At 39.6% G+C, this 24,125-nt stretch overlaps 1 protein-coding gene across 1 annotated transcript in view; it reads left to right on the plus strand.

Moving 5' to 3' along the window:
- Positions 1 to 211: 211 nt before the first annotated feature.
- Positions 212 to 24,125, plus strand: part of CLNK (cytokine dependent hematopoietic cell linker) — a 56,655-nt gene continuing 32,741 nt past the window's right edge. The window contains exons 1-2 of the mRNA XM_056490029.1: positions 212 to 308; positions 4,751 to 4,799. Of these exons, the coding sequence (XP_056346004.1) occupies positions 4,789 to 4,799 (11 nt within the window). The 5' untranslated portion in view covers positions 212 to 308; positions 4,751 to 4,788. The remainder of the gene's footprint in view (positions 309 to 4,750; positions 4,800 to 24,125) is intronic.

Here is a 24,125-nt window from a genome sequence, read left to right on the forward strand (position 1 = left end):
TGACCATGGGTTAAGGCAGATGACAATGAGAGAACATCTTGCCTGTCCTATTTCACTTTGTGGTGGATTCTCAGAGCAGAAGAGTCTCACAGAGCTGATTGGTGCTGGGGCTGTCGTGGCTGTCCACAGGAAACTCACCAAAACCCCACAGAATATTTGTCCACTTGCACCATTTCAACCTACCAGTGCCTCTCATCTTCAGACAGCTTTGTGGAGCATTTGGCAAAGCTGCAAAAATTCGTTTTACAGGGGAAACCAGCTGGGCATTGTGCGAGCTCCAAACCCACACTCCGTGAAGGAAGAGCTCTGTGAGTTTCCCGTGATTCTTCCTATGCTCCTCTGCTTTTAAAAGGATTTTTCTGAATAGTTTTATCCAAGGGATTAGACTGCTCCACAGTCTGTTTTTGCTCCAGCTGATGCCTACTATGTCTTGAAACCTGTGAATTTCATGGGATGAGGGTTCCAGAAATAGCCTGACACCTTGGGGGAGTGACATAGAGCAAAACCTTGAGCCTGCCTTGTTTAATTGTTTTCTTATCTATTAAGAAAATCTATAGAGCCCCTATAAAGCAACTGTACTTTTTTTGCCCAATTTCACTGGATGTTTTTTTCTGCATTAGTAATTTATTTAGTTATTAGAAGTGTATTAAAAAGTTATTCTTAACAAAACAATGCAAATAGTTTTTTTAGCAGCTCTCCTTGCAGAGAGCTTTGGCAGCTTCTATATTTTGTTATTGTGAAGCTTCTGGTTGCATTTCTGGCAAGACTGGGAATCAAATTAATGCGTTATTAAAATAAATTGAGCAACATGCTAATTATTGCCAGAAACGAATTAGTGAAGCCAGATTGTATTCACTTAAATCTGATAAATAAGTACTTCCTCCTACATGTAACTGTTTGCTGTTGCTGTAAAGACAGCCTTTGAAAAAATTTTTGACAATGCCTTTTGACAACTGCTTTTCACTTGCTGGTGAAATGACTATTTCAGTTTCTACCACTGTTCCCCATTGTACCAAATACAATTGGCCTGGTGCTATGAAGTGCTTCAAAGGATTGAGCAGCATAAAAATTAAAGCTTCCCAAGAATTCCCTCACCTTAACTGTAATCTCACAACTGATTTTCTGAAGCAGGAACATAGTAGTGTCTACTGCAACTTCTACCCATTCCCATTAATCTTTAATGTGAGAATACAGGTGGCCAAATGAGCAAGAATAACCAGTGCAAAGTTTACACTATGCCTCTGTAGTGTCATAGTCTCAGCATAAAGATCTGCCCCCTGGCAGACATTTTTAGCTATTTATAGGTTGAGTTAATGATTTACAGAACTGAAAACCAAATTCTTCAGTTCTCCCTGCAGAAGTTCTTGACATTCTGGCTATGCTGTTGGAAGGGTTTTCAAATCCAGTTTTCAAAGGTGTCTAAATGATTTGAGAAGGTTATGTCCCATTTTCAGAAGCAAGTTACTTGTTTGTTAACTCACATTTGATTGTAAGAAAATGTCTTTGTTTTTCTGCATCAACTCCATGTAGGTTTGGTTTTGGTTGTTTCCTTTTGGGTGTGGGTTTGTTTGAGGCTTTTTAAGAAAATATAAATGTCCTGTATATTTTCTTCTTAGTCAAATAACAGTGGCAAAAAAACCCTTAAAGCACTAACAAGGATGTACTGTCTAGCAGGATATTAATAGAAAAAACTTGCAGTAACTATCCAAATGAACAGACAGAGACCTTCTCAGTTATAAAATGAAACATTTTTAAATGCTCAGCATTTTAATATACTGGGTCACCCCAAGGATAATGCAGGTTCCTCTGATTTGCTCCAGTCTCATGTTTGGACAAACAATTCATGAAATTTCCTGCAGGGCCCTGAAATTTGTTTGCACTGCACATCCCTCTTCTGAATGTAAAAGCCCCAGGAAATCTGCTGCCTTTTGTGCAACAGAGCTAAACCAAAAGCAAAGCTACACATCTTCGCTTTTCCCTGGCTTTCATTTTGAAATTTCATTTAAGTAACTATAATTGAAAGGTTTTGATCATTTTTTATTGTTCTTGGCAAATAGTACTTGGCTGAATTTTTAACTGTGCTTCATATGTTGACTAGTCAATTTTTTAGACAGCACATAAAAGCTAATTCTCATTTTCTCATTACCCTCAGTTACGCTTTTTACAAACTCTTGGTGGCTTGGGGCCTTTTCTTTTTCTTGCTTCTTTTTAAGTTGCATAGAAGCAACTCTTCTGAGACTAGTTTATGGGAGACTGGATTTTTTTTGTTCTTATTGATATTTTGACTAAGATGGTTCTTTAAGGACAGGGGCATGGCTGGCATGTGCCCTGCTTCTCTTTGCCTGGCAAGGGGTCTCTGTAGCACAGGGGTTAGCCAAGAGAAACAGCCAAACTCCTTGACTGCTGCAGTGTGCTGCATGTCCTGGTGTTCCTGTATTTGATGGGCAGTGTGAAGCTCATCTTGTAGTCCCAGCATTTTTCTTGTCTGCAAAAGATATTGCTGATGAAAAAGAGACACACAATTACGATTTTTTATCACTTGCTCCTCCTTTCATCCATTTACATTTTCAATCTGGGCCAAGCTTGCTAGTCCAAATGGTTGCAAAACCTTCTCTTAATCAATAACAGATGTGGCTGGTCATTTTACTAAGTTGTATTTATCACAAGGATTTTATTTCCAAAGGCCCCCACACCCACAGTCAAGGCAGACACCAGATTCAGTAGGTGTAAACTGCCAGAAAAGTGGCTTATCACAACACCTGTGTGAAAGAGAAACTTAGAACAGTGCTACTTTTGCATTCTGGGTGATTTCCAGCTAGATTAGATTATAAGAAATAAGGAGGTGTTTCTGTGATTCAGCTAAAGAGGGTTCTCAGCTGAATCTGCTAATGCTAATGGTTCTCTCCCTACTGCATTTTTTATCCCCACTACTGACAACTTCAATCTTTTGATACTCTCAAAGCAAGTTTTAGAAAAATAAAGGGTGTTTTTATGTGAGTTTTCTCTTTTGCTCCCCCTCTAACTTAGACCTTGTATTTTAAGCTCCAGTCTACATGAAAATGCCTATAAATTTTCATTAGAAAGGGATTACTGCATAACTATATACTTATTAAATTCATAAAAACACATTCATTTACAACACTGTGAGTTATTAGAAGTTTACAGTTTGGCTCATGCCATCTTTGAATACTTTGAAATAGGTTCAAAAAGTGCAAAGACACAAAGAAAATGTTGGCCACACTGCTTCAAAAGCAGGCACACATTTGATAGCAAATTTTCAGGTAGCTTTCTTCAGAATACAAAGGACTTTTCAGATGTTTGAAGCATAATTTTCAATATTTAAGGAGGGAAAAATAGCTTTCATTCTTGTAGTATGTGGTAACATAAGTCAGCACTCTTTGGTGAACTTTTTAAAAAGAAGCTATTTAGAGAAAAGTGCTGTTTCTTGCACAATTTTCAAAATTTTAATATTTTCTTAATTTTAAAAAGTAATTAAAGAACTCTTTTTCTCAGATGTCCATCTGCTTCACCAATGCTGCTTACCAACACTGTAATTCACAAGCCATCATTGGCAATTTCCACTACCATAAACCCATTATTAAAAAGCAACCTGCTCAAGAAATCTACCAACACCAAAAACACAGAATAAATACAATCCCTACAGAACAGCAGGAGAAAATTAACTACAGAACACTGAAACTGGTTCATTACCAATACAATCCAGCAACAGCTAACACTGGGTTAAAGCATTTTAAAATAAACTGAATGTGCACACTCATGGGTAAATAGAAAGCTTAAGAATTTTTTCTGTGAATTTGTGGCCAATTTTAAAAGAAAATGTAAAATAGGCTGAGGACAATAGAAAGCTCAGGAACAGTTGATATACAGTTGCAAGTCCCTGCCATTTGACAAGTTGCTGCACATTAGGAGAGCAGACAATAAGACAATTTTTTACTCTCACTGCAGTTATTAAGCTGAGATAAAGTGATGGCAGTGGACAGTGATAGAGACAGAGTAAATGGAAAAGTTATAAATTCCATTTTTATGTCTAAATTATGTGACTACTGAGGCTTCTATTAGGAAATATCAGGCAGGGACAAGCAGACAATTGGAAAATTGATTGAGTCATCAGCTTAAAAGTCTTGGCAATACAAGAGCTGACAACTCTGAAACAGGTTTTAGAATTCTAGATTTCTTCAACAAAATGGTAAAACCAAACTCTGTGTGTGTGTGGGTGGGTGGGATTTTTGTATTTATATGGAAGTATTTTAATTCCCTCTTTTGTGACCAGGAAGTTTCACAGACCCATAGTGTTTAGATTTGATTTTCAGAGATACTTTTCAAAATTTATGCTTGGTTTTTAAAATTTAAATTTCACTTCCCAAATTCTCATATAAATGCAGATCTGTATGTACAAATTCCATTATTGACTGCAAAGACAGTAATGGTAAACCAATGTGTGCAATAAATGAAAATTTGTCCATGTACAAATGGAGATATCATAAAGCCATTTTAAAAACATGATCACACTACAAACTTTTGGATGCTGCTCACAGTCACCATCATATCTTCAAATACCTGCAGATTAACACCTGCCAAAATTGAAGTATCTTCTCCTTAGAACAGAGGATAATTCAAGATAAGTTCTTTTCTAATTTAGCAAAAATTCTTCTTAAAAAAAAAAAAAAAAAATGAATACATCTAGATTTTTAGGTCTCTAATTAACAGTATGTTTATTTTTTCATCACAGACCCTTTTGGGTATATCCATTTCCCTGACTGAGGAACCATGAACAAGCAGTAAGTACTGTACCTGAATGTCTCTTTGCCACTCAATCCTTAGTTGTTATTGCATTCAGCTATTGGTTACTGATGTTAATTTTGTGTTCCACTCATGCTAAGGGTTACATGGCATCAGTCACAGTCTTTCCACCACTTTTGATCCGTTATTGCCTTCTACTGTCTTTTTTTACTTTCTGAAACTGCCATGTCTGCTTTACCTCCTAGTTCTCAAATCACCCCTCCAGAATGATTTCTGAAGGGTGGCCTTAATTCCACTACACTTGCCTCCATATAAACCCCTAAATATCAATTATATAAGCATCATTTCTCTTTCTAGGAGGGGATTTTAGGGTTTTTAGAGAAGGCTAAAGAGCCACCAGCCCCATGCAAGTCATGCATTGAGGGGATGCATGGAAGGAAGTGAAATCACAAACTTCACATGTGCAACTAAGGATCTTCCAGTACCTGGGGAAAGCAGATATAACTCTCTAGACTCAGCTTGTAGAAACCTCTAGTAGGGAAAAAAGGTGAGGCTTGATTTTGAAGCCAGTTAACATACATTGGATGCATGACCAGACCCAAACTCAGAGATTTAGTATCAGGTCCTGCTTTCCATGCAGCTTTCCAAATGCAAGCTTTCCAAATCCCACTCAGATGTCCTTCACTGAAAACACTGCCTCTTGTGTTTCTTTTCAACTGGAGCCTTTGAACACAAAGTTTATCAAAGCAGTTCCAGAGTTATATATTAGTGGATATCTTGAGAATACGTTTTTAATAATCTGGAGCCAATGGATTTTTTCCATGGATTATAGGTGGACTTTAAAATTATTATTGTGTGACATTATCCCTAAAAATACTTATCTTGTGTAAGCATCTAAAATTAACAACTCATTTGGGAGATGGACTGAATAACTTTTCGCTTTCTTAATGTGTTTTTATTTTTTTCTCTTGCATACTTCTCCAAATTTATGTCTGCTTCTTGAAAAAATAATAAGACAGAAATGAGAGGCAAAGACTGAAAGGGACTTCTGTGTTTGCTGTTGAATATTTTCCCCAAAGGAAATCTAAATGTCTAACAAGGTGACCCATCTTTCTCCTACTGTGAGACATCTTGTCTTTTACCATAATGAGTACCTGAACTCCTGCTCGGGTTACCTTACACTTACACAGCTGTTGCAACATTGTACTATGGATGCAATCCCTTTATCTTCATTTTAGGGTGGCTTTGCTTCTGGGTAGCATCACAAAATTACTGTCCATTTGCTGCACTTTGCCATCCCCACCCTCCTCTCCTCTGTAGCAAACATCTAAAGCACTTTGACTCATACCAGCTGCCTGGGAGTGTGTGTGTTGCATCAGGATTCAACAGCACACACAGAAAGGAAATATTCTGCACTGAAATATATTCCCTTTGCTGCAAACCAATTCAGTTATAAGAACAGAGCAATTCATATGCTGCCAGGAGTGTGTCTTATTTCAAAACATGTCTTAGGTAATTGACAGCAATTACTAAAATTGAGAAAGGTAAATAACTCCCCAAATCAGTCTTTTGTTTTAGATCCTTGTGTCTCAGACTTTAAAGCTTTACCTTCTTTCTCCTTTATTTCTCATGCTCTACCCTTTATCTGTCTTTCCATGTTGCCTCTTATCCATTTTCAGTGAACCCAAATAATGGGAGCCCACCCCATAGGGCTTTCTCTAAAAGCATTTTAACTCCTTTGATAGATCCTCTGATTACTAACATGAAAATGTATTTTCGGCAGTTGGAAAGCTTTAATTTGATGTAGTATGTAAGTGAACAAACCCAGAATGGTTGAGGCTGGAGAGTACCTCTGAAGATTACCTTGTCCAGCCTCCCTGCTCCAGCAGGATCAGCTAGAACAGCTTGTCCAGGGCTGTGGCCAGTTGAGTTCTGAACATCCTCATGGATAGAGACTATCAGAAAAGTGTGCCAGTGTTTGACCACCCTCAGAGCAATTAAATTCTTTCTTGCATTCAAACAGAATTTCCTGTATTTTAGTCTGTGTCCACTGTCCCCTTGTTCTGTCACTGCACACTGCAGAGAAAAGCTTGGCTTCCTCTTTGCTCCTTCCTGTCAGGTACTTATGAACACTGATAAGATCCCTCCAAGCCTTCTCTTTTCCAGAGGGAACAGTACCAGCTCTCTCAGGCTCTCTTTGCATGAAAGAGACTCTAGTCCTCTGATCTTCATGGTCCTTTACTGGAGTCACTCCAGAAGTCCATCTTTTTCTTTAATTCTGTACTCAAGGTGGTGTTTCTCTGGTGCAGAGTCACCATCCTCAGCCTTGCTGGCAATTGAGGATGCATCTTGTCTGCCTTGCTGCCTCATGCCCAGCTTGGTGTCCACAGGACCCTGGGTCCTTCTCTGCCAAGCTCCTTCCCAGCCTCAGCACGGATGGTGAATGGAGTTGTTTCTTCTCATATGCAGGAGGTTGCATTTCCATTTCTTGAGCTTTGTGAGTTTCCTCTCTGCCCATTTTCTTCTCCATCCTGTTGAGGTCCCTCTGAATGACAGCACAACTGACTGCTGTATCAACAACCCCTCCCAGTTCTCCACCTCCTGGAAGCTTGCTGAGGCTGCACTCTGTCACACAGGTCAGTAATGAGGATATTAAACAGTGCTGATACCCCAGTACCAGCTCCTGTGGTACACCGCTAGGACTGGCTCCAGCTGGAATTGTGCCTCTGATCACAGTCCTTCAGGCCTGGATATTCAGACAGTTTTCAATACTCCCTACTGATCACATTCAGCTTGTGAGGGTGAATCATACATGTATATGCACATTCTGTTATGCTGTAGCTCTTTTTTCCTATTCTTTTCCCATTCTCCTAACATCCTGTTAAAAGGGATGTTAGCACATCATTTAATGTCCCTGGCATTCCCAGAGTGGAGCTTGATAGAGCAACACACCCTGTGACTGGCATAGGGACTGTGCAGTTCAGGGAACAGTAATTTTGCTTCAAGTGTTGAATTTTGCTAATTTCTAGTTTTCTTCCAGGGGCACAACCACATTTCACTTTTTTCAGCTGCTGGCTTCAGGGAAGAACTCAAATTCACAGGGAACATAAAGGAGGCCATGTAATTTCCTGTTTAAAGGTTTGCAGAACCCTCAGGTTTTGCGTGTCACAGAGGCTACAACAGAAGCCATACTTCAGAAGATGTTATTCTTGGCAGCAGCAAGAGGTCACAGTTTGGGGAGAGGGTGGGGTTAGTGAGATTCTTTTAAGGTATGGCACTCTTTCATTCAGACGGGGATCCAGCAGTCAGAATCACCACGTTTCCACAGAGAGCAGGGGACCTGCAGCTTCTGACTACCACCCCTGCTGGAATTATAAGGATCTGTGAAAAAGCATTTTTTCACACAGAAAAGCTCAGCCTCTACTTCATTTTCTCTTGTGATTATTTTTAGGAGCCCCTGACACCAAGAAAATGTCACTGCAGAAATATCCTACAGCTACCATGACTTGTAAAGAAACAGCTAACTCAGCTTAAACTAAACAGCTCACTCCAGAAAAACATCCCAATAGCAGCTCACTGCTTGAAGAAAGCAATCCTGGAGATTTACCCCCATGAGCAGGAAAGGCTCTCAGTTCAAAACTGGCACTAGCAGATTCACCTTGACTGAAGTCCCTCTGGTAACTAAATTAAAGATATGGAGGCAGGTTTTATGCATGAAGTCAAATTTGTGTGTGTGTAGGAGCACTGACATAAAACCTAGTAGAAATTTGTGTTCTGGCAGGTAACAGGGCTACCAGCTGATCAGCTGGTCAGCTCCTTAAAGGGAAAAAAAAAAAAAAAAAAAGAGGAAAATAAAAAAAAAGGTTGTGTATAATGCCCAATATCAGGTAACTCTGTCTGAAAAACAATAGATACCTGCTGCACTTGCAGATCTTTTCTTCAGATGGGGAAAGCAAGTGCTCAGGTTTAGTTAAATAAGAAGGCTTCATTAACACTCATTTTATGAAAATCACACTTCATGTTTAAGGAAGTTAGACTTTCATGGGGCACTGGACTTACAAACAAGAAGGGGCAAACAAAAATTAGAAAATTAAGAACCATTTCTGAGGTACTGACAGGTTTATACATACTTTGTTATAGCTTTTCTAGATCTCAAATACATAGCTAGACAGCTCTCTATCCTACCTTACCTTTGTTTTTTAAACTGTGATCCTTGTGGGTCCCTTCCAACATAGGACATTCAATGATTCCATGAGTGATCAGTGGCAAGACTCAGCCAGTGTGGGTCTATAATTTTGAATGCTTAATAAAATCCAAAAGAATGATCATGTGTTAATTTACACCATGACAGACATTCTGTAAATACAGAAATGTATTAATCACTGAATGAACTGCTGCAGATGCTTCAGCTGGCAGCAAAACACATGGCTGTGGACCTGCCCAGTATAACTCTGGTGGAAAAAAGCCATATGTACAAAGTCACTTAGCATGTATAATATCAGAATTATAGTCAGTAAAATAATACAAAATAAGTGATGCACGTTTTCTCTCCTATCATAAGAAAAATTAAAAGATGTTCCCAAAACCTCTTAAACGTTGCTGCAGTCAGTCCTCTGGTACAAAAAGCAAAGACATAACCCATTATTCCTGATATTTTTAACTAAGACTACAAATGAAAATCATATCTCAAATGGAACTGTCTTTGTACATTGTAAAATAACATCAAAGAGCACAAACAATCTTTGTGGTTCACCACATACTCTCCCTCTTGCAGTGCAGAACAGAAATGGGGTTAACAGAGTTTCTGGAACACTGCACTCATCCTCCTTTCTGTTTTTCACTTCATTTTCTCACAAAGCTGACCAGAGGCAAGGAGCACACAGCTGTGATTACTCTCTTCAAGGTCTAATAACAGCCATGCAATACATCACTTTAAAATACACTTTTTTAAATGAACAAGTTGCCCTCGAGGCAGAAGACGGGTGAAATCTCCCATGTTAGATCAAACCACACTTCTGGTGTCAGCCCCAGCCCCTGCTGTGACTGCTCCTTTGAAGTGCTCACAGGTAGGGGCAGCTCAGCTGAGAATGCCCTGCTGTGCTAAACCAAGGAGCTTGAACCCAGAGATCTTATTTTCTGCTTGTTCTGGAAAATAGCCTGCTGAGCTGCAGGCATACAAATTCAAATAGGAGGGCTATAGGTACCTTAGAAATATTGCAATTGATTAAATGGCATTTTGCATGGGAAAGGAGCTCAGATTTAAGCCAGGGTCTTTGTGCCTGAGTGTAACATAGCTATAAACTGAATTTCAACCTGTGTTTTAAAGCTGGTGGCTTACTTTTGCTGTGGGAGTGGGTTTCAAGTACGTCCGAGACTGAAGATGTGGCTTCACCTGCCTCTAAAGTAGAGACAGAGATGTCTCTCTGCATTGAGAAACAACACTTCAAGTCAAGTTCCAACTAAGCTACAACAAATTTAAGACAGTGTATTTCTTTGTCTGCAGAGAGGAGCTTCAGCCCCAGCTGTGAGTGCTTCAAAGGCATAGATTCCACAGCTGGTACTAGAGCTAGAATTAAGATGCCAGCTTCAACATATGCTAGATTTTATGATCCAAAATTTTTCATCATCAGTTTTATCAATGTATACATTTTAACAAATTGGAAGTCATCTATAACATTAATTTGCAATTTTAAATACAGCTACTCTCTAAAATATTATTTAGATGAAGGAGTCATTTTGGAATTTGTGAATTATTTACATTTTTCAGAGGTTATGCTTTTCAAAGCATCAGACATATACCTCCTGTAGCTTGGTAAGGTGCTGAAAGTTAAGACTTGCCTTTATTAGCATATCTAGGTAGAACTTTCCTGTGATCAATCAAGGCCTCTGAAATATTTATGCTGTATACTGAGGAATGACTCCATATCCTAGCCAAGCACAATGTTCAAGCTGCAAAAAGGCCAGTGCTACTGTATGGAAAGATGGCATTATTCCCCAGAGTTTGTTCTGAAATAACTAAGACACTTCAAGCACACAGCTTGGCATGTGAAGGGAGAGCCAAGAGTGAGACTGCAGCTTTTGCCACCCTGTAAGTGTGGCAAAGCAGGTGAGAACAGGCTCCTCATCACAGAGATGCTGCATCCAGGGGAAGCTTGGCTCATGCTGGGGTAGAGCACAGGCTTCACAATACTGCTTTTAAAAAATCCCACTGATACATGTTTAAATTGTATTTCCTAGAGTAATCCACAGACACCCCTCCTCATCCCTGACCCACAGATAACGTGGTTCTGCCATGCTCCATCTCCTGAGTTTGGAGACTAAATAAAGGATCTAGAGGTGGGCAAGGGACACAACAGGAAAACTCCTGCTGGTCCATTGTCTACAGGCTGTATTGAGCCAATAGGACTGGAAAAGTGTCTTAAGAACAGGCTTTTTGGAGGTTATCAATTCCATTTTTAGTCATGGGGTTTATGTCATCTGAATTGAAGTCTGCTTTGAAGAGTTTGCCCTTTTTTTTTAAATGAAAAATCTAAGTCAATAGTATACAGCCTTGCTGACAAAAAGGTCTCTTAAAAAATCCTTAAGGTTTTCTTGGTGAAATATTATTTTGCTTTGTCTGAATTTTTTCATAAACAAAGCATTCTAGTGTATTTGACTTTGTTTATGTGTTTCCTCTCCTTCAAAATGAAAAGGGACAAAAATGTAGAGAATGAGACAAAATCAGGAGCAAAAGCTAAATTAAACTGGAGACAGCTCTAAGCTTCCTGAGAATCCTGTCTGCATAATCATTACCCCATTTCTCATATTCCCATTTCCTCCCTCCCTTCTCTAGGCAAAAGGCAACACTCCATTTTATTAGCCCATGATGAGAAGTAATACAATGTTTGCTATCTGGCCAGGCTGGAATTACTGTCAATTCAGGGCAAGAGACGTTAAAGAGCATCTCTTGTTTCATACTGGGGTTTGCTTTTTGTCTGCAGTTATGAAGCTTTTTCAGTCTTTTTAACAAGGGCAGTACAATGTCTTTGGAGGGATTAAATGGGTGCCCTATTCTTACTGCAACTTAAAGTATAATAGAGAACCATGGAGTAACTATAATGCTGTAATTAACTGGAGTGGCTCTGCTGATGTTATTAACCATGAGCATATAATTCAAGTGGCTTCTGAATAGCCATGAAGCCCCAGGAGTGGCATACAGCTCCATATTCACTCCATAACCATCTGTTATTATCAAAATGTGTTGGATTTTCCAGTTTATGGTGAAAGTTTTAAAGTAAAGCCTCTCTGAGATGTGTGAAAATGCTTTTCTAGGTGGTCCATGACTGGGGGAGTAGGCAAAAATTATAATAGTTTTGTACTAAATATTAGTTTTTATTTTACTCTATCAGAGCAAATACATGCTAGTAATTGTTATTATGCTTTTTGTCCTCCACAATGCAACATTTTTTTTCATTTTTGATCTGAGAAATTTATGTACATCTGACATAACTGTAGCCTGCATTAGGGAGAAGTGGAAAACACAGAGTTCAAAGCCATTATGACTCTCCCTGCCCTGTGGTGCAGAGCTCAGCTCGTGCAAGTTGTCAGAGCTTTATTAAGGTCAGCATCCCAGCAACTGGTAGAGCATCTGCTGCTCCCATGGATTTGATCTGAACACACTCATTATTTCCTTCCCATTTTCTTTCCTTTACATGCTAAACATTTATATTTCAAAATCTGTGTGTCTGGAATTTCACCTTTCAATTCACACAAGCACTTAAAAATTTTTAAGGTATGTATGCCATCCCTGGCTTCTGGGAAAGCAAGACAGGAACCATGGCTGGGAGAGCAGAGCTTTAGAAGGCATCAATCCTCAAGTTTTTGGCAGAGAAATGGAATTTCCTGGTTTCTTTCAGGTTTTTTTTTTTGTTTTTTTTTTTTTGTTTTTTTTTTTTTGGTTTTTTTTTTGGTTTGTTTTTTGTTTTGTTTTTTTTTTTGGGGGGGGTTTTTTTATTATTTTTATTTTTTTGCTTCTTCCCTTATTATATGCAATATCATTCTAATTCTATTTTTCAAAATCCAATAATTTTCAAGGCAAATTATTAAAAACATTAAATGCATCAAAAGGAGCTAATAACTCAAAGGAATCCAATAATCTGGGCAAGGTGAACTTTACCCCTTCCCTTTATCAGCAGTCTGGCCAAATGTCTCAAGCTCAGACAAGTATCCCTGAGCTTCTGTCAGGCCACTGTAACTGTGTGGAAAGAACTGGAGGCTGAGTTGAAAATAGTCAATAGAAAGGTGAATCCAGGAGATGGGTGGGGTGTAGAGATGGGGTTATAGAGCACTGTTTAAATTTAGGACATAATCAGATCTAGGACTGGAGTTTGAGCCTAAAGTAACCAGAGCTTATTCCAAGTCTCTGAAAAGCATTTGAGGTTAAGTGAATGCTGCTGCTGCTGCTGCTATGGACAAAGAATCTCTGCTGGTTTGAGGCTGTATTATAATTAATACTAGAATTAAAGTTAGTGTAAAGTTCACAGAGAGCAGGCAGTGAGAAGTTGGTTGTGTTGATGAATGAGAGTGAGCCCATAGGGACAACAAATGCACATTAGCAAAGGTGACTTTCCAATGGGTATGGTTTGTTGAGACACAGTAGTGTCTGGGGCAGAGGTGAGGGAATTAAATGAGCATGAAGTGAATTAAAGATTATGGTAGATTTTATTGTTAGACTGTTAGAGCTTGGATAAAAACTGTCCCAAGGGATGCAGAGCCTGGGTCAAGGGAATTGATAGAACTATCAGAGGAAGGGCTTTGCCAGGCAGTGGTAGCCAGATTCAGCCCAGGGTCCAGATCAGAAAACTCACAGCAGTGAGGCAGGGGCAAGGCTAAGGTGGGGAGTCAGTTTGCTGGTCAGGGTTCTGACCTTATCTGATGGGGGTAGCAAGGGTCAGACATGGAGCTGTGGCTGCTGGGCAGGATCCAAACCATGCTGGGAAGGCCTTTGTGGTTGGGTATTGGTCAGCAGGGTCCATGGACAGACACTGGCATGAGCTGGAGCCTGGAATTTCTGTGAATTCCTTGCGTAGGGCCTGGCAGCCCCCCTGGGCTGAAATGGGGATCCTGGGCCAGGGTGATGGGCTGGGCCACCTGGCAGCAAATGATGAGCAGTGACAAGAGCCTCTGAATACCTTTTGGGTTCAGACTTGGGGTTGAGGCTAAAGGCATGAGTTTATGAGATAGCTTTAAATTGTGTCAAATAAACCCCACAGAATTAGGATGTTGGCTGACAACAGCAGCATGGTGGTTAGGTCTACAAAAGGTTTCACTAAAGTATGGTTAAAGCTAAGTTCCACTGAGTGAATAAATAAATATGGTAAAAGGCACAGTTTATTTCTAGATCAGTATGGGCTAGGATAGGAGCTGTGAGTGAATTTAGTTGCCTGATGGCAGCAATGGCAAAAAAAAAAAAAAAAAAACAAAAAAAAAAAAAACAAAAAAAAAAAACTATAGATTTTATGAACAGTTGCAGATTGACCTAAAGCAAGGACAAAGGGCTCTTACCTAATCTTCTTCCTTCAGAAAAATTGATGGGGTTTTGTGTATGTGACAATGGTCAATTTAGCATGGGCAAATACTGAATGTGGATCCCCCTTCCAAAGAGGTTTGGGTCGTAATTGACATTATTCAGTATTAGATATTACTAATACTATGTTTGAAGCTGAGACCAAGTATTGGCTTTAGCACATCTGTTGAACTTGATGGAAAATTATCCAGTCTTTCACAGGACTTTTCTGAAGCCACCCCTTTGGGCACAGGATCCCAGTGAAGCCAGCTGGGTACAGGACCACTGGTCTTGGCCCTGAGAGTAAATCAGCTGCTATAATTTTGAGCACCTCAGGGCCAAGCAGCAGAGTCTGCACTTACACTGTGCCAGTGGGTTAGCTGAAATTATGAGGGCATTATACACACAGTAAAGAACCTCTGAGTCTGATTAATAGAAAAGGCAGAAGAGGATAAATGGTGCCTTTCTTTTGACTCTCCTGGACATCTTTCTCTAGGTTCTGTCCCTTATTGTAAAGGGAAAAAGAATACCAACAATGGTAATTTTGGATGCATATTGAATGAAACATTAATTTGTTGTAAATGGATTAAGTTTGACTTAAAATCCCAGCATAACTCTTTCCAGCTTTCACCAAAGAAACTGGTGAAGTATCTTTGTTCCTGCAGTGGAGCCTATCAGTTCTCATTTGACTGACTTTCCCAGCATAACTTTCTATTTGCAGATATTTTTCACACACTTTCTTGATATTAACCTTGCATTGTTTAATTTGGGGCTGGAGGTCAGAGCTAGGTTTTGCTAGGCACATAATCCGAACAGTGGACTCTAGGGATAGCTTTATTTTAAGTGTTTTCTGTTTTCATTGTCAATCTTTAGTTCATTTTGCTGAATTCCTTAATTTGTTTGTAATGTGCAAACACATTGACATGTCCATACTGCAGCATTCTCCAGCGTGCTAGAATAAGGGCATGCAGTAATGGTACCACTATTGAAAAAGGAAAGTTAGAAAAGCAGTTTATTTATAGTCCTGCTTTTGGACAGTCTTCTATTGCAAAGAAAATAATCATAGGAATCTGATCAAACCTTTTGAAAGTCGGTGGAAATTTTCCTATAAAATTATTTGGCATTTATTAGATTATGAATGAAATTGATGATGGAATGATGTAATATTAATTTTCTGCTCTGAACTGTAGAAGTAGTAGAATTGAAGCAGATTTTTTGAGAAAGTTATGGTATAAAGTTAGTACTATTGGTTTTTATCAAGGAGTGTAATCACTGTACTCTCCCCAGATACAAAAGCAGCATTTTTGTCCTCTGGTCCTCTAAGCAACATCTGACAGCAACTAAAGATGCAATAAATAAATACAAAAAATTAAAAAAAAAATTATTAGAGTTAACTGGAAGATATTAACTAGCCCCTTTCACAGTCTAATCTCAAGACTACGTCATGCACAAAGGATGGACAACTTGAGGACTGTTCAAGTTATATCATCCTCAAATCCCCAGGCATCACAGACAGACTATTTGTTTTTAACAAATTTGTGCTGATCCTTTATGAAATCCCAGTTATTTACAAAATTGTTTGTGGTTCCTGGACTTTGTTTCTGTTGAATGGCCTTCAAGAAGAGAAGAACTGGGACAAAGATTAAACATCAGGCTGCAGCTGAAGGATGATTCAAGAAATCTTTCCTAAAAGTAACATTGTGCTGCTTGTGGAACATATCTGGTTTTCATCTGTGCCAGTACCAGAGCCAGGCATTTATTCACAAAGGTTTCCAAAAGAGCAAGGCCTATTCCACCAGTGCCCCTCCTTTAATAAGCTTTTTGTGCAGACATGCAGCCATTCACTTGGGCACAGTCTGAGCAGAAATCCCACGAGCTGGGGCAGCCAGCAGCACGAGCAGGTAGCCAGCCATGGTTTCTCTGGAATTTATACCTCCAGAGTGGGTCACAAATGTGGCCAGAAATGAGGTTTACTCTGGGATTAGTCAGGAACAGACACCAATTGCAATGCAGGGTGGTGAAGAACATGAGCTTTTACCAAGGTGGATAATTGAGAGGGAGGAAAGGAGAATTCCTCTGAAGTGGAGGACTTTTGGTGGGTGTTTTACTTTCAGAGGCACTTAGCTACAGCCAGAGAAAAGCTACTCTTCTCAAACATGAGTGCTGACACTGAGTCAACAGCAGGTTAATTCAGACATGTAATTTATAATTTAAGTCCCCAATCTGACTGATATAAATGTTTAAATAAGCAAATATAATCTATTCAACAAACTCTCTTCACTTTCTCCCAAATTAAGCATTTCTTACATTTGATTTTTCAGTATGAGTTCTACAGAGTGCTAAATTAAGATATCAAAATATTATGAAATTTACATATAATTAATAAATACAGTTTTCCTGTCAGAAAACCCCTGCAGAAACCACTGGTTTATGACTTGTTGTCCTCCCTGAGGAACTTTGTGTTTAGGAAATGCCAGTGGCTGTTTTCCTAAAAAAAAAAAAAAAAAAAAAAATACAATGAGGTAATTAAAAAATGGAAAATTATAAAATTAATTCTTTTTGTGTTTTGCTGATGATTCAAATACTCCATCAATATGCTTATAAACAAAATAAAAAGCTATGAAGGTACTTCCTTACTTTTATTTTTACTTTTAAGTAAAAATACTATACACTATACTTACCTCTAATACAGCATGGAAACCATTCCTGTGATAACACTTGGAGCAATTATTTCAATCCTCCTATAAAGTGGATTTCATTGGCAGCCTGTAAATACAGTAGGACACTGTTGGATTCACAGATACCAAAAATGTGGATATAGGTTTAGAGGACAGTAGTTGTGGATTGCTTCAGTGCCTGCTCTTTTCACTAGATACACATTTCTCTCCAACCTTGGGCAGGGTGATTTTATTCTCCCTGGATACTAAGAGCCATATTTTAGGCTGTATTCTGTGTCTGTGAAGGAGGGAACAAGGACTTACATTATTACATTTATATGCAGATTAGTCCATCTTGACTCAGATAGAGTGAAATTAAATTAAAAGCTGCTTACCTGCTAGCAGGTAGCAAGGAAGAACAGAAATAGCATTTTCTTCAAGTTCTACCTTGTTACTTGCCTGTCATATGCAGCAGGTAGGCTGAGCTTGTTTCATGATTTGCTGTTGCAGAGAAGTATCAAACCATCAATATAATGGGAATAAGGAGGGAGTTTTGATCAGGCACTTCTCTAAGTCAAATGTCTGCTGGAACAGTAGGTTTGCCTGGGGCTATGGGGCAGCTTGCCAGGCTCTGGCCTCTGGAATGTGCTAGAAAGAGCACACATGTAATATTTACATGTAATATCTACATGCAATATCTACATGTGATGGCAGCACCCTGGGCAGTGCTGAGCTCACAGCATCCCTGAAGTTCTCTGGCACTGCATCCTCTGGGAAAGAATAGCATCTGCCTGGCTTCTTGCTTGCTCCCCATGCAACAGGGAGATAATAAACCTCCAGCTCCTCTGACCACTGAGGCTGGCATTCCTAGGCATTCCCTAGATGAGTGGAAATAATGGAAAACTAGAAGGCTTTAGCTTCCCTTTTCACATGAAGCAGTCCCCAAAATGTCTGGCAGGTGGTAACTCCAAGATTTCAAGGACTAGTGAGAGACTTAAGAAGTTAAATATTTTTCCCTCTGGCTTCCCCAGGTGAATAGGGATTTGAACTCTTGTTACAAGAGGCAGGGACAGAGATAAGCAATATATTCTGCTGTACAAACTTAAAGAGCAAAAATAACTTGGTAGGTACCAACACAGAAAAAGTCTGCAAACTGTACTGCTTATGAGAGGGGGAAAAAAAGAGAAAATAATTTAAAATATATAACGAACATTCAGAAAGACACACACTGTAGGTAGAGTTATCTTTAGATGGCATGTTTTCAAATTCTGTGTGTCTTCTGAGACTGCTTTTGTTACAAGGATCTTCATGAAAATTAAAACACGTTTGTTGCCCATTCACACCTTTGCTCTTCATTCCAGAATAAATCCTCTATTATTTAGATGTGAAATGTCTCAAGGGTTTGCACAGAAGCCAAGGAATGCAAAAATTAGTGTAGTCATAGTGATATGACCCTAAACCCCTAAAAAGTGTTCATATCATCCCAGGAACAAATTCAGATGAAGCATTTTAATTCATTGATTTCCATTTCTGTGATCACAAACCACCAGTGCTTCAAAAGCATCTCTTTTTTACTGTTATTTTGCTACTATAAACCAGTTTGCATGCATGAAGAGTTCCCTCAGTCATGTCCACTCAGTTTAGTATTTCCCTGCTTGGACTGGAAAATGTGAAAACACTGTCCACATGATGGATTTTGTTCTTTAGTAGTCTTACTCATCTTCTCATACATGATTTTTGGTGAGTTTAGCAAAACTTATTGAGACAATTTCTATTCATTCTTAATAAGCATTTCTCTGTCAAACTGCTTGCCCAATCTCTCTGCTCTATACTTGCCATGGCAGAGCTGTTTTGTTAGATAAGAAAGTGCTTGGCATAAGCAAGCAGATTATTAATATGAACAGAAATTACAGGTACCCAGGCCTCTCAGCAGCACTCTTCCAAGTGCCAAATATCTGTGGTTCCCTTTCAGGTACCCACAGCCCCTGTCCTGCCTGACAGCATCACTTCAGACAGCCAGTCACTGCCTGACAACCTATCAGGAGTTCTGACTACAGGAACCTGGCTACATTTGGGTTGTCCTGTGGTCCTGTGGATCATTCTTGTGAGTCCCTCTCAAGATGCTGTGGATTGTGTAAAAGCAGGTTGGTCTCAAGTGCATGGACTTGGCATGAGAGGTGCTATGCTTAAAAAAGTAGATATTATTAATTAAGCCATGATATTGCTTTGTGCAATGCATACCATTAGGGAAACACACAGGAAGGGTAATGCAAGGAGGGGAAAGGCTCATCATTCATACCACTTTATTCAGAGGCAAAGTTTTCATTGCACACCTCCCCAAGAAACCTTTGCCATGTGGTTCAGATTATATTGCAGCATTTGGCTGGAAATGACCCATACTACTCTGTTGCTGTGTGAATATGTTTTATCTGATTCAGTACAGAAGTTGTGGGAAGAAAACCATGCCAAACACTGAATCTTTTCCCAGCATTTCTTTTCAAGGCGTGGTGTCATGCACAACAACAAAGATCAAATATCACTTTTGGAACAGCAAGGGGAAGCTTCTGTCAGTATTAGCAATTGAGACTGGGTGAAATATTTCCCCTCCTGAAAGACTGCAAGCTTTTGGCTTGAAACATGCCCTAGTAGAGTGTCAACTTTACTTCAGCCACAGTGGATACCCTTTCTTCTCTTTTTCTCTTATCCAGTGCAAAGTCACCTAACCAGGATTCATTACAACATTTCCACATGAGATGATATTGTAATATAAATAAAAGTGTATTCTAGTTGTCAGCCTGAACACCTATACTAACCAGTACTAGAGAAGTGGCATTCATAATGCATTCACCAGGGACTTGATTCCCTGATAAAGCTACTGCCAATGTCTTCTACAATTTTGTATGTGGAACTAGAGCACTGCACCCAGTTCTGGATTCCCCAGCACAGGAAGGGCAATGACCTGCTGCAGTGAGCCCAGGGGAGGCCACCACGATGACCAGAGGGATGCAGAGCCTCTCCCATAAGGAAAGGAGGAGAGGGTTGGGATTGTTCACCCTGGAGAATAGAAAAGGCTGTGGAGTGGCCTAATTGCAGCCATCCAGCACCTGATAGAAACCTCCAAGGAAGGTGGAGAGAGACTTTTTAATAGGGCATGTAGGAACAGGGTGAGGGGAAATGGCTTCAAACTGAGGAGAGCAGGTTTGGATTAGATATTAGGAAGAAATTTTTTAGTGTGAGTGTAGTGAGGCACTGAAACACATGAAGTATTTGTGGATGCCCAGTCCCTGGAAGTGTTTGAGGTCAGGTTGGGTGGGGTCCTGGGCACCCTGGTCTGGGAGAAGCTGTTCCTGCCCTCAGCAGCTTGGTTGGAACTAGATCATCTTTAAGATCCCTTCCATTCCAAGTCATTCTATGATTATATGATTCTTGCAAGGAGTTTCCACTTTGCAGCCTGTTACTGCAGTTCGGTACTACAGGGTCTTGTTTCTATTTGACCGTTCTGAAATCTGAATTTAACTACCACAATAATTAATTGCTGTTCAAAATGCTTGTGTTTTTGTGGGGTTATCTGAACTGGTAGTGTGCTGATTGTTTTCTGTATTTACACATAGCATCTTACAGGTTGCTAGGGAAACCTACAGCACTCTTTTAGGAAAAAGAGAATCTGAATCAATTGTGCTAATCATAAATTCTGAGTAGTTTTGCAAGTGGCCAGTTACATAATTTTGCTAAGATAATAGAGCCTTTAATATTTATTATTATGTTCCTAGCACTTACTTTAGGTAAAAAGAACAAGTGTCCTCTGGCATGGCACACTTAGAGAGCTGTAGTAGTTTAAATGTGGAAATCAGAAGAGCATCTGTTTTATGGAGTATTTATTGTAAGTCACAATAGTGAGTACAATGTTGCCATGGATGATCTTATTACTGATTCATAAAACTGACTTTTAAAAATTAAAAGAACAAAAAACCACCATTTTAGTGCAGTAGCTGGGATTATTTAAAAGTGGTCAGGCCTTTGCCTTGGACCTGGATGACATTCATATGCCAGTGTCAAAACTGTGATCTTGAACCCCTGTGATCAGCTGAAAGGTCAAAGGCTTTCCCTCCTTTCCTGCAATCCCTACCTGCTGCTGTGCCTGCAGCAGGCTACCCCTGGCTGGGGAAAGATGGAAAGCAAGTAGGGAAACTTGTGGGTTGAGACAGACACAGTTTTGTAAGTGGAGGAGAGAAAAGGAAAAAGGAAAAAACCTGAAACAAAACAAGTGATGTGAAGGCAATCACTGAGCAGTGGCTGTTTTCCAAAACCCCCCTCACTTGAGCTGGTTTTTTTGCTGAGCACATGCTGTGCAGTGTGGGATAGCCCTGGGGTTAGCTGAGGTTAAGCTTTGTCCACTTCCAGCCTCTTCTCACCCCCAGCCCACTCACTGGGAGGGCAGAACAGGAAAAACAGAAAGCCTTGGTGCTGTGCAAGCACTGCTAACAACAGCCAAAAGAGTCTCTTGTCAACACTGCTCTGGTCACAGATCCACAGCAGAGCACCCAACAGGCTGCTCTCAGCAAATTAACTCCATCCCAGCCAGAGCCAGCACAGCAAAAATATATGACACACCTGGGGAGGTAACTGTGCCTCTCCAAAACTCTCTCACTTTCCTTTTGCATGCAGTTAGTGTTCAGGAACAGGAATATTTGATCTCACCTTTTGGGAGATCCAAGCCCTCTTTGTGGATAGCACCCACAGGATGAGGACTGCAGGGTATTCTGGTGAGAACCCTTCATCACCTGCCCAGGCACTGTGCAGAAAACATCCCTTCAAAAGATCCTTCATCAGCACATAACCAAACTGTAAGGGAAGATCTCTAAGGGCACAGGAGACCACACTGGGTTCCTGCACCTCGTTTTTTTTCAGTGGAGAACAAATATGTAAGCAAAATACAGTAAAGGTCACAGTACAAAGCTACATCCTTTGACTGCCAGACTCTTCAATACAATGGTGGATAGCTATCCCTCACTTTTCCTCAGAGGAAAGTGCCTGCCTGATGCTGCCAGCTGGGTACTGCAAGCACTGGCAGCACCTCTGCAGCCTGAGACACCAGGACTCACTCCAGGCAGCAGCTCCTTGCCAGCTCGAGGCACTCCCTGCTCAGCAAGCTTGGGATTTCAGACCCTGCTTTGAGGTGTCTAACTCAACAGGCACCAGCCAAAGTTCAAGATCTGAAAAAGACCTGTAGCCCTCTGAGCAGCATCTCAGGCCAGGCAGGATACACCCAGGCACCCAAAACAGAAAGGCACATCTGTGTTCAGCCAACTTTGAAACCAGGTTTATCTTCAAGAGTGACCTAGTCCAATCAAGCCAGGTTCATAATCTCTCTTACCTGCAGGTATCTTTTTCAAAAGTGAACTCTCTTCTATGCACTTCCTTAGAAGTTTTTGATTACATTAACTGTTGTTAGACTTAAACTATTTCTAAGTTCCTTCTGCCCTCCTGGCTGCAGTTTTCCATAATCTGGGCCACAGTAGAGGTGGCTAAACCTCCTCCCAGCCCAAACCCTGCTATTAAGCAATAGCTTCTCCAGACAGATGTGACCAGAAGAGAAAATGAACAGTACAATGCACTTTCAAAGCACCATGGTACTGAAAGACCTTGTGATTGCCAAGTTCCCCAAAGTCCAATCACACTGACATGTGTGGTGCACATATCACCTTTTGTAGCTGTTTCAGAAACAGGATGGTGTCTGAATGAGAGCATCCCTTAATAGTCACAACCCAACAACAAATTATTTAGAAAATATCTTTAAGTTATGGATTGATATAATCAGAGTGCTAAATAGTATGATCCTTTTGTTGTATTAAGTAGCCCATAAAACATAATACTGACCTCTTTCAATAGTAGCAATTGAAATGCAAATATGAAATACAAATGTGGTTTTCTCTCTCCACTCTGAGCTCTGAGAGGTGCCTGTTTTTCAAACTGAGGGCTGACCCCCTTTAGATGTCTACAGTCAGCAGAGAGTTGTATGCTTCATATTTTATTTCTTTCCTTCTAGAAAAACTCCTTTTACCTTCAGCTTATTGTTTTATCCCCATTTTTCTGTTGCATCCACCTATTTTCCCTTGGTTTATGCATCCTTTGGACAGGGACTAATTTTACAGTTGTGACTCATCTGTCACAGGAGGACTGTTCTATGATAGGAGCTCTCAAACACATCTGCAAAACCAAATAAATATGCAAATAACTGTAAAAATAAGAAACAACAAAACCCAATAACCAAGATAATGTTTGAGCAATAAGGAATTGCTTGTGGATATTTTGGGCCAGGTTAGGCTATTTACAGTCTGTCATGAAGAAGGATTTGACATGAATACAGCAGGGCCTTTGCAATGTAGCAACTGATGGAACAAAACATCAGGCAATATTTCAGTGTTACATGAAAAGCATGGCAGTCAGAGGAGAGCTAGTAAATATGATCACTATTTTTCTTCTTCTTGTTTCAGTGTTGAAATAGAAGAAAAGAGAAAAAATCAAAATAAGAGGAAATGGACTTTTGTCTCTTTTAATCATCAGCACTTAGCCAACTTTTATTTCTAACAAGTAAAATTTACTCTGGTAACAGCTCACTTAAATGCTGTGAAATAAATAAACTTCCAAATGGAGTGTCTTAAAATTTACCTAATAATTTCATGGCTCATGGAAATTATGAGATCTTTGAAACAGACATTTTCATACAGCCAATTAATCATAACATCATAACAGAACAATCAAGATGAATTCAGTTGACTTTAATGTAAATGCAATTTCTATTTTTGTAAGTGCTCCATTACAATTGGTCTGCATTTAAATATGAGTCAATAGTCATGAAAAATGAAGTCTACTCTCACTTTTTCTCCCCAATATATCTTCTGGTCATACATAATGTAACTTGAGTCTTGCTGCTCTGTCTGTGCCACTAGTCTGTACTATCACAAACACACAATTTAGGATTTTGTATCTGGTCTGGTGTGAGTATCATAAATGAAAAAACCTACAGAACATATGCAGATAAATGAAATTCTACCTTTTGTTTAAGTTAAAAAAAAAAAAAAAAATGGGTGAAAGTGTCCTAAATAGCATTTTTTTAAAATTCCCCCATTTTTGCAGGAGTAAATATTGCTATAGTGTTGACC

This window comes from Oenanthe melanoleuca, chromosome 4, assembly GCF_029582105.1.
Source record: "Oenanthe melanoleuca isolate GR-GAL-2019-014 chromosome 4, OMel1.0, whole genome shotgun sequence".
Classification (NCBI taxonomy): domain Eukaryota; kingdom Metazoa; phylum Chordata; class Aves; order Passeriformes; family Muscicapidae; genus Oenanthe; species Oenanthe melanoleuca.